The 10,958-nt window shown below is 37.2% G+C and overlaps 2 protein-coding genes across 2 annotated transcripts; one reads left to right on the forward strand and one right to left on the reverse strand.

The window, feature by feature from the left end:
* The first annotated feature begins 402 nt into the window (after positions 1–402).
* On the forward strand, positions 403–3,294 carry LOC147859809 (uncharacterized). The gene is made up of 2 exons (XM_087324480.1): positions 403–678; positions 1,172–3,294. Exon 2 carries the CDS (start codon positions 1,594–1,596, stop codon positions 3,118–3,120), a length of 1,527 nt encoding a protein of 508 aa, XP_087180606.1. The 5' UTR covers positions 403–678; positions 1,172–1,593; the 3' UTR covers positions 3,121–3,294.
* A 1,138-nt stretch (positions 3,295–4,432) lies between these two features.
* Positions 4,433–10,609, reverse strand: LOC147859810 (transcription initiation factor IIA large subunit-like). Its single transcript, XM_087324579.1, has 11 exons — positions 10,193–10,609; positions 9,829–9,978; positions 8,284–8,412; positions 8,121–8,193; positions 7,969–8,024; positions 7,479–7,619; positions 7,221–7,445; positions 6,809–6,848; positions 6,547–6,710; positions 6,392–6,475; positions 4,433–4,854 (listed from the first exon to the last, which is right to left on the reverse strand). The coding sequence occupies exons 1-11, from the start codon at positions 10,307–10,309 to the stop codon at positions 4,831–4,833; spliced, it is 1,203 nt and encodes a 400-aa protein (XP_087180705.1). The 5' UTR covers positions 10,310–10,609; the 3' UTR covers positions 4,433–4,830.
* Positions 10,610–10,958: the final 349 nt, after the last annotated feature.

The following is a 10,958-nucleotide window of genomic DNA, read 5'->3' on the forward strand; positions in this document are numbered from 1 at the left end:
TTGTCCGGATGCGATGTGGAAAAGAGGAAGTGGTCTTATATTGCTTGTCCGGAGGCGGAGAGGGGGGGGGGGCATTCGGCCCCCCTGTGGGTGCTCTTCACCGATCAATCCTACATAACTCCCTTTGCGTGTGACATTCAACCTCTTTGTGTGTGTGTGTGTGTGTGTGTGTGTGTGTGTGTGTGTGTGTGACAAACTCACAAGCAAAACATGTGATATTATTATGCTATAGCCCCATCACAATAAACATGTGTGAGAAACAGAACAAAAAGAGGGGTGGGGCGGGGGGGGGGGGGGGGGGTAAGCAGATAGATTGTCCGGACAAAGTGTGAAAGCAACCAAGTGAAACGTGTTCATACCACATTTGCTCCCCCTCCTCATCCTTTCCTCGTCTCTCTCTGTATCTCTGTTTTTTTTTTCTCCTCTTTCTTTTCCTGTCCATCTCTCTCTCTCTCTCTGCTTTTCTCTGTTTTTTTAGGGTTTCTATGCCTGTTTCTCTCCATTTCATGTCCATTCATCATCTCCTCACCATGGTTACGCTTCTGTGCATCAAGGTCTACCGAACACCTTCTTCCCTTGTTCCTTCTGCAACCTTTTCCGCCCCCCTCCGCCGCCTCAATGCATTCTTCAAGATGAAGCAACACCATAGCCATTAAGAAAGACAAACATAAATTCAAGGTAATTGTTCCAAATTCAATTTCTTCCATTTTAAGGTTAAATCATATTTACATCACAAGGTCTTTCATTCTATTGGTTTCTGTCGATTTCATCTCATTTTAATTCATACCATTTCATCTTCGTCTGTTTCCATAGCTTGAAGTGGTAATTCATTCATGCGTTCAATTATTTTTTTCTCATCTTCCTAACGCTTATATAACTTAAGGTATTCCCTTGCATCCATACTTTTCGGATTTGCTAATTTATTTTCATCTTCTCCCACAGATCTTAATTCGCAAGGTAATCCATTTTTCGCCACAATTATTCTTTTTTGAGCATGCCTCTATACTTAGTGAAATACAAATCTGTACTTGTGGTTTAATAAAAACACTGATGAAGATTTATGTCTTTTGAGTTCATCTATTCAATTGTCTTTTGAATATTCTCTTTTTGTGAGCATTTCTTTGTGCGTTTCAGGGTTTCTGAAATTCTAACAGACGCTTTAATGATACAGATTTAGGTGTTTTGAAATCCATTAAGAGGATTCTACTTCATAAGAAAACCAAAGCCCGCAGATTCCTGATGGGCTTCCAGAAAAATCAGATCTACGTATTTAGTTGTTTCTGAACATATCAAAATAGCTCAGTGGATGTTTCTTGCTAAATGGTAGCAAGATGAAAAGAAGAGGCCTTAACTACTTTTTCTGGCTAAATCTATATTCGATCAGAATCAAAGACAATTAAAAAGAATTTATTTTCAAGAAGATATTTTGCTACACTTTTGTTTAACCAAGATCTCTACATAATGTGACTGGAAGAAAGAAATAAAGACAACTTAAAATGATGGTTTCTCTCAAGAAAATTTTTGCTATTCTTTTATTTGGCGAAGAAATCTATATGATGTGATTAGAAACAAACAAGGAGGAAGGCAAAAAAAATGAATGATACATTGCTTACTATGCTTTCAATGGAAGGACCTTCAATATTGCTTTCTATGGATGGAACAGAAGGTGATCATTTTAGGCAAATGGCTGCCACCAGCCGTCCACCTGACATAAACCTACCACTTTCAGTTGATATTTGCTCACCCTCCACATGGCCATCATCATCATCATCCAAATCATCTAAAACAAATGATATACTAGATGTGAGCTTAGCCACCACCCCTCCTACAATAACCACGAATATGACAATTACCACCACTACTACTAGTACCCAAATGAGAGCTACCCTCACATCTTCAAAAGGGAAGAGAATCAACCGTCGCAGTGACAGTATATGGGGAGCTTGGTTTTTCTTCAACCACTACTTTCGCCCCTCCCATAATGACAGTATGGGTCATCTTAAACTTGATCAATTCATGGTCCAACATGATATGGAGAACATGTATATGTGGGTATTTCGAGATCGACCTGAGAATGCTCTGGGAAAGATGCAATTGCGAAGTTATATGAATGGGCATGCTCGATTCGGTGAGCCCCAATTCCCCTTTAGTGTGGAAAAAGGGTTTACCCGATCACACCGAATGCAGAGAAAGCAATATAGGGGATTATCGAACCCCCAGTGTATACATGGTGTCGAAGTATGTAGAAACCCTAATTTTTCTCTTGTTTGTGAAGAGGACAAGAAGAGATGGGAGGAGCTCTCTGGAAGGGACTTAGGTTTCACACTTGCAATGGAAGCTGGAGATTTCTCGGAATGGCGGACACTGCCGTACACAGATTTGGACTTTGAGAGGTCAGATGTGTGCTCATTGGGTAAATGCTCTAATGGTTCAAAGAAGCAACAACATTCTCCTAAATCTATCGAAGGAGAGTATGGTGGAGGCTCCACATTAGATCTTTCATGCAAATTAATTGGTCAACTGGGCTCATCTTCCTCTTTCCCAAAGAGGAAACGAAAGCTTGATTCCAGCACTGCCCAATGTGGCAATGCTGACGAGGAATGTTGTGCCCCCCCTTTGGGGGAGATAGTGGGTGAAGAAATCCAACAAAATGACGAACAACCTTTATGGCTCTCAGAATCATCCGGAGTTCTTCTCGAAGCTTCGGGCCCTGTCACAGGAGCAAAGACCATATATGAAGATGAGAAGGGATATCTTATAATGGTTAGCTTACCCTTCACCGACATGACAAGGCTAAGGGTTTCTTGGTTAAACACAACTACTCATGGTGTAGTGAAGATACATGGTATTAGCACAGCCCGAGTACCAATAATAACAAGGGGCGATAGGACTTTCAAGCTTACCGACTCAAATCCAGAGCATTGCCTTCAAGGTGAATATATTCGTGAGATCCCTTTGGCAACTCGGATACCAGAAAATGCGGAGTTAAAGGCCTTTTATGTAGAAGCAAGTGCAGGGCTCGAAATTATGGTACCCAAGCATTCTCTTTTCTCAGAGGAAAGAGAAGTGAGAGTGTTTCTCCCGCCCCAACTAGGGAACAGTGAGGTCTTGCTGCTTTAGATTCTTTATGCTTTTCTTTTTCTAAAGGTTGTTTCTTGGTGTCATTTCTTTTAGTGTCACAGGGACGTAGCAATAAATAATACTATTATTTGGCACACAGACGCCTGTGATTTACTAGAAATATTTTGCATTTGAATTTGCCTTTCAAATAAAATGTAACTTGTATTATGTGAATGTTTGGCATTTAATGGCAATGGTGACATGTATGGTTGGTGTTAGTTTTGGTTGGTGGGGTATGAATTGATATGGTGGTCCAAGTAAAATATTCTCCATCTGAAAAATCTTAAGACTGATTACTTTACCCCAGGGTAGATTTTATAGGAGAGACTGATTACCTTACCCTGGGGTGGAAAGTTGAAAACAGTGTCTTAATATGACAATGTCTTTACCTGCCAAGTGATTTCAAATATCCTTCACCGTGGTTATCAAGTATATTTCACTTATATTTATCAACAAAGAAACAGAATGATGACAGCATGATGTTTATATATATGTTACGCCATGAAACGTAAGTAAGTAAAATGTACCATATCTATAATCATTGTGGCATGCATCTGCACACTGCCCAGATTAATAGATACGGCCTATTGTGTATTTAGCTAGGTTTCATATCAACACTTTTCGTCACTGATAAATTTTAGCAATATTATTTTTTTAATGTGATTATATATATAATCTGAACAGCGTGCAGATGCATACCACAATGATTATAACATAGTTATGCTTCACTTAATTGCGAACAGAATAAATGCACAACAATGTTTACATCTCCTATGATCAAATATATGATCATTTACTTAAGTAGCCATACCAGTTAAATTAAGAACCAAATTATTATAACATAACATGCTTCACAACAAAGTTTACATCTTATATTTTGATCAAATATTACTTGACGAGCAATATAAATTAAATTGAGAACCAGTGACAGTTATAACAATCATTTGTATACCCCAGCATTTTAGGATGGGAGGGTCTCTCTTATGCTGTCTTTAAACAGTACTTTGGAGACAGCTTCCATAATAAGAAATGTTCCTGTAAGCTTACATATTACACTATTATAAAATGCTTATGCACTAAATTGACATTGTTCACCTGTACCATTATTAACTACAAGAGTGTGTTAGAAGTACTTTTGCACAGAAAGTTAATCAGTGAGAATGAAATATTGACCCAGTTTCTATAAAGAAATTTAAGTTACACGTGTTGCAGGCCAATTGTATCAATACATTTACAACCTAGCAACTAAAACAGAGAGTAATGTTACTGTTATACACAACATTGCAATTGATACGTTTATCTATAGTTCACAAACTTGCGCAATGCACATAGCAGCTTTGATTAAAGATTAAAATTAATGATTACACACTGACAGTCACCTCTTCAAAACCTTAGGCATCTAAATATGCCAATTGTAATCAATACATTCATCTTTACCTTCACCAACAGTACTCGATTCATTCATCATGTATTGCCTCACGATCTCCTCACAGTTTCCAACATTTATATACAGAGATGAGAAAAGGTTATCAATTGTATATACTTTGGCGTGGTAAAGAACCATGGTTCTTTGCTAAGTGCTGCAAAATTTAGCCTTGAGCATAGCAGTGACATGAACACCTTTCCCCAAGAAGCTCCTATCATGTACCATCTGCTATTTGATCTGTACACACCGACTCCTATTTCACTAGGTATGGTTAGAGCAATGTTTTAAAATTCGAATTCTCCATTTGCCTGCATTAATTATTCAACTTGTCACTCTCATCAAATTTTTTACTTTTTTGTTACTCATCACAATTTTTACTTTTTTATCACTCTTTTCCACTTTATTCCATTAACGCTCTCAGTTTTTTACCCCTAACTGATGGAAATATTTCTACAAGCTGATTGGGAAACATAATACATATAGCCAATTCCTCAGGACTCGGATCAGAAACTTTCTAACAAAAAATTACTATGGCAAATACGAGATAAAATGGCAGTAAAGAGAGTTTGAAGAAGCTATATCCATTGGTTATCAGTATGCAAAGAATGCTTGATGTCAAAGGATTTCCTAATAACGCGTTTGTTTATTGAAGTACAATGCTCCAAAGCAAAAAACAAAGCCCAACGCAGTGTGGGAGTTCAATTCCACAAAATGAGTAAAATACTGGTTGAAAACCAAGGGGTGTGATCAGGTGGAGAAGATGATAAATGGTACACAACCAAAAGCAGCCACTGGCTTTATCCTCTGGCTGTTAATGTGTCCAAGACCAAAATAACAATCATAAACCCGATAATTGGCCTACACTCCACTATCATGAACATACAGACAGGCCATCCAGGTAGAGGAAACATTTAAACACTTGCTAATCAGGAGGTACATGCATACACTCAGTTGCGCGCCTGGACATGGGAAGGGGACCAATGAATAAATTTACTCCTCGAGAGTCTAAACTTCGTTTTTTAGGTTCAGCAGTGCCTAATGAAGAAAGAAGATGAGCCACAGTAATTAGAAAGTCAAACTTCGTTTTTTAGGTTGTGATTTTGGCAGTCAAACTTCTCGAGAGTTCACATCGAGGAGGACAAGATCAAAATTTACTCGGCCATAAACGGCAAAAGATCACAATACACAGGATGAAGTTCAGCCATCTAATAATCATCAACATTAGGAATATCACAAGGGAAAGGCGATACCCAGTGTAGTTTGAAACTACAGCCATCTAATGATCATTAACATATGGAATATCACATGGGAGAGGTGATGTGAAGCTTGACATTCAGAATTTTGAGAGAACATTCAATATAGTCCTGAAGTGCCCAGCATATGCCGAAACTAGAATACATATAGCTATTCATGAGTTACTACTATGTCAGGGCACGACTTTCCAAGGACTACTAAGTCTTCATGCACTCTTGCAGGGATCTTCAAGTTTCAAGAAGCCTAATTCAAATCAGATAGTCTTTTTTTATCTTTCATTTTTATTTTACTCAGCAAAGTTCATAGATTTAGTCTACACATTCTAAAGTAGAGTACATTATAAAAGCTCAGTGGCACCATGGATCATTGAGGCCCACAGCAGATGATAATAAATTATGAGCCACATTCTAAATTTAACATCTGCATCTACATTATCAATGGCAACACTCCTGTAGCATCTGTTCAATCCCCCAGGTCATGTTATTAGCCTCTGGAGGATTAAAACACATCAACATCATTACTCTCTCACATAGACCATCTGATAGTCATGGCAGTCTCATAGATGAGAAAAATAATAAACATTATTCTCACCCTAGAAAACAGGTAATCTTGATTTTGCAGACGCATAATCCCATCTTTTAGAATGCATTTCCATTTGTTTTTCGATCTAGTCACCTGTATAGACTTATTCTAGGTTAAATGCCAAAAATATATTCATTACATCATCAAACCTTATGCAAACTAACCTTCTCAAACTGAGCAAGCACTAAGTTCTCCGTTTTTGAGTCTCCCTCTGTTTGATCTATGTCATCAAGGTCATCTGCCAAATCATCATCTTCATTCAATGGTGGCTCTAACATTTCTGGATCAACTCCTTCAGGTTTTGTTGCTTCGTGGAGAGAAAATTGTTCTTCACCTGAAAGAACAAATACATAAAGACATGAATGATGAATAGGAGCATGTGAACTTAAGACTAGCATGAATAAACATAATAGATGTAGTTCACACCTTCCTCTCCCGGTTCATTGTAATCTTCTTCAGCTACACTCTTTTTGGAGCATTTATGTTCATCATAACCACAATTTTAATTAATAAACAAAAAACCATGTATTTTACATAAATCATACATTTGTTTAACATGAATGTGTTCTTTTGCAAGTCTAGGAGGATTGTTGTTTCTAATGTTTTGTCTATTACATTTTTAAGATTCCATTTTCAAAATTAAGAGTTTGTTTTCACGGATTAGCATTTCTTGACACAAACTTCCTGAAATACTATTCAAAAAATGATGTCAATAAGAAGATAACCCTATCAAAGATGGACGTTTTGGTGTAACTGAATATTAAAAAACACGTCAAGACTAAAAACATGATGCAAATTATTTTTGTACAATTCACCTAATCCGATAATGCTTACTTACATCATCATAATGGTCACCAATGCCATCCAGTTGAGGAATAGAACATCCCGGATTATTTTGACAACTATTCACCAGAGCCTGTTCAACGTCATAATTGATCTTCACATGTGTACTACTACATTGATTTCCATCCTTTCTTGAGTTCTTTTTTGCTTTTGAGGATGATAAATCCTGCAGGTACAAGGTACCATTGACTGCTAATAAAGGAAAGTGGAAATTCAAGAATAACAGAAAATGTCAACTGTATTAATTGCTTGCCTGACGATTAGCCAAACCCTTTTCTACAACAAGTGTGGAAAAATCAGCAGCGCCATCAAGTTGGGGGAAATACTCCCCTGATTGAAAGTTGGTTGTGATATCTTCGCGCTTTCTTTTCCCAGTGGATGAAGGTAAAAGCTCCTAACAAAAAATCAATATGAAACACTGGATTAGGTTAAGTATCATATGAAGATTCTAAACAGAATTGAACTTGAAAATAAACATAAATGAAAAAAACTAAATAGTAGCTGTATCTAGCATACTCTGTAACCAAAAGCTAGTATAATCTGTGCTACAAACTATTTGTTTTTTGTAATTATCATTTATAAACAGAATTCCTAGTTATACAGAATTCCTTGTATTTGTTATCACATTTTTGTGTCAATTAATTCATATCTCAAAATCTGTGAGTGGAACATACATGATAAAAACCATCTGTTCAGTGACCGCACAACATAGTAAGGAAATCTCTACATTTCATACATTGTACCTGTGGCCCTTGGTACTCTGCATTCAAAGCATGTTCACCATCACCACCATCGTACGCTGCAATATACATTCATCTATATGAAGTAAATGCACATGACAATTACTACAGGAACTTGCTTCAAGAGTGTGAATAAATAATGCTTTAATTCTTACCTATGTTCATATCTATTTTTGTGCTCATGTCAAGACCAACCTCTGACTTATGGTTACCCCATGCAGAAGCATGCTACAGCGAACACAATAAACATACATTTCAATAACTTGCTAACACAAAATTATAATGGGGCTTTTAAAAATCAATAAAAATTTGTATTACTGCGTATTGAGAAGGTCTTCCAGTGGCAACTTCAAAAAGTTCTGGATGCTCACTTGGACTTGGACCAGGTGCCATAAAGTGAGAAAATGGAACCTGTGGGGCAGATGAGGGTGTATGTACCGGTGTCTGCTGCACAGATACACAAATTAACCCCTCAGCCTACATGTAAGCTTTCTTTAAAAGCAAGGATAAAATTCATTATGATCATAAGCAGTTCTTTCCAAAAGACAACAAACAGTCTCCATGCAGATAATAAGTTAGCTAAAGGAAAGATAACACATTTGATTGCAATCAGCAATATCCAGGATGTCAACATCTCCGTGCAAGTAGCATAAGGTAACAAGAAATGAGGAAAATTACTGAAACCAATGATAGTGCATATACTAACAAGCAGTTTTTTATAGGATAATGCATTCATGCACATACGATGCACTTGCAAAAGCAAAAAGAAAATGAATATGATGGCAAGTGGCAATGTCTCCTGGCCATAGGTACATTTGCTTCAGCAACAATAACGCACATAATCACTAGCAGCTTCAAATCAATAATGTATAGTGCAAATATGATGTATATGATTGCAAGCCATTCTACTGAAAGGGCATCTCTGAGTATACAGTAAACGAAAGATTTTTCTCAAAGGTAAGGTCCATAGCAGAACAAATGTATCTTGTTCAAAAAGGACAAGGAATGCTCAAAAAGAATAATGCACACAATCACAAGTTATTTCGGGAGGCCAATATGACAAAGGTTTGAAAGCATAATGCAAATAATCACAATCTGCATCTTTGAAGAAAACGTCTTCGCGCAAATAAAGTATATTTGCTTTAGCAAACATAATGCATTTTCTGAAAACAATGCACATATATAATTATAGGTAATCCTTTCAACTCCTTCAGATGGCACATACAAAAGGCACATTTGTGAACGCAAAGACAATGAATACGGACACAAAAAGCTTTTTTCGTATGATTGAAATAATTCTTGCGGAAGTAACAATGGCAAGCAGTGTTTTTGAATGATTTTAAGCTATCTCTATTTCCTGCGTAAAATTTAAACGAGTTGTTGATACAATGATTTCTGCAAAAAACTAGCTTTTGACTATGATGAAATGCACCTGTTTTTGCATGAATTCAAGCAAGCTCTATATAGACTATCCGCTTAAGTCGTTATACAAACATCATCCAAAGATTGCAAGAAGTTTATTGAAAGTATAAACTTTCACCAAGTTTTATACTTTCTGCATAGAAGTAGTTTTTGAATACAATAACAAGCAGCTTTTTTGCCTGATTTCACAACAGCTTTATATAGACTATTTCATATCAATCCTTATACAAGGACCGTCCATGTGATTGCAAAAAGTTTGTTCCCTGCATAAAGTTTCAATCAATTTAATTTCTCTGCATATGTTAACGTCACATGATCGTCCATATGATTGCGACCTGTTCTTTCCCAGTATGATTAATGGAAGATTGAAAGAACATCGTATAATCATTCCTTACAAAAAAGATCTTCCATATTATTGAACCTTTCATATTTAAACCTTACAGCAAAGATGAGGTCGGCAGTGGGCGTTTCTCCACCGTAAGGAACGTTGAGGTCATGGACATGTGCAGAAACGTCGTTTCTTGAATACATCGTTTCTCCACCTAATGGACCTTGTATAGCTCCCGATTGCATCATATTCAGCTCCCATAGCTAAAACAGAAAATAAAAAAATGCGACTTTCCTTAAAGTCGTCAGATTACTTATACACAAATCGAAGAAAAACATGCAAAAAGATATTAGCGTAAGAAACAAAGCTTAGGAAAAATGGAAACAGAAGATGAAAGAAACTAGTAAGGAAGCACGGAGAGGCGATAGAAAGAAGAAAAGAGGAAAGGAAAAATCAGGAAGAAATGGATTTCCGAACCGATTGAAGCTCTGTAAGGACGGTTTCGTCGATGCCTTCGTGGATGAAGTCCGCACGGACGTTGTTGACAACGTCTGCGACGACGTGAAGATAGAAGTTTGTGAGGTTGACAGCCATAGCTGAATAGAAAGAGATATGCAGTCCTACTACTTGTCCTTGTCCTTGTCCTTGTCTTCTTCTTCTTCTTCTTCTTCTTCTTCTTCTTCTTCTTCTTCTTCTTCTTCTTCTTCTTCTTCTTCGTCGTCGTCGTCGTCGTCGTCGTCGTTTTGTTCTCGTCTGTTGGAAGTTTCAGCAGGGAACGGCTAGCTTCGCTCGTCGGCTGGCTATGGCGGCAAAAAGCTATGGCGGCAAAAAGATGAAAAGGAGGTGGGACGAAGAAGGGAGGAAACGGCTTTCAAACGCAGAAGCAGAAGCAGAAGCACCAGAAGTGAAAACGAAAAGAGTCTAGTCTGTAGACAAACCATTTCTTTATATACATACATATACATATGTATATAAATGAACGCATTTCCTCAGTTGTTTTCACACCTCGCTTTTTGCTTTTTCCTTCTCGCTTTTTGCTTTTTGCTTACCATTTTCTTTATATATGTATACAGTACATACATACTACATACATTATATAAATTAACGCATTTCCTCGGTCTGTTTTCACACCTTGCTTTTTGCTTTTTCCTTCCCGCTTTTTGCTTTTCGCTTACCATTTCTCTATATATACATATGTATACATATAAATGAACTCATTTCCTCAGTTGTTTTCATACCTTGC

The sequence above is a fragment of the Azolla caroliniana genome, unplaced genomic scaffold (genome assembly GCF_043228905.1).
Source record: "Azolla caroliniana isolate FFs.n. ecotype wild unplaced genomic scaffold, voAzoCaro1.0.p SCAF_9, whole genome shotgun sequence".
Classification (NCBI taxonomy): Eukaryota; Viridiplantae; Streptophyta; class Polypodiopsida; order Salviniales; family Salviniaceae; genus Azolla; species Azolla caroliniana.

Coding starts and splice junctions, on each gene's coding strand:
- LOC147859809 (XM_087324480.1), top strand. CDS start 1,594: ATGAATGATACATTGCTTACTATGCTTTCAATGGAAGGACCTTCAATA.
- LOC147859810 (XM_087324579.1), bottom strand. CDS start 10,309: ATGGCTGTCAACCTCACAAACTTCTATCTTCACGTCGTCGCAGACGTT. Junction 8,413..9,828: donor CTGCCGACCTCATCTTTGCT/GTAAGGTTTAAA, acceptor GTATCTGTGCAG/CAGACACCGGTACATACACC. Junction 4,855..6,391: donor AAGATTACCTGTTTTCTAGG/GTGAGAATAATG, acceptor TAATTAATGCAG/GCAAATGGAGAATTCGAATT.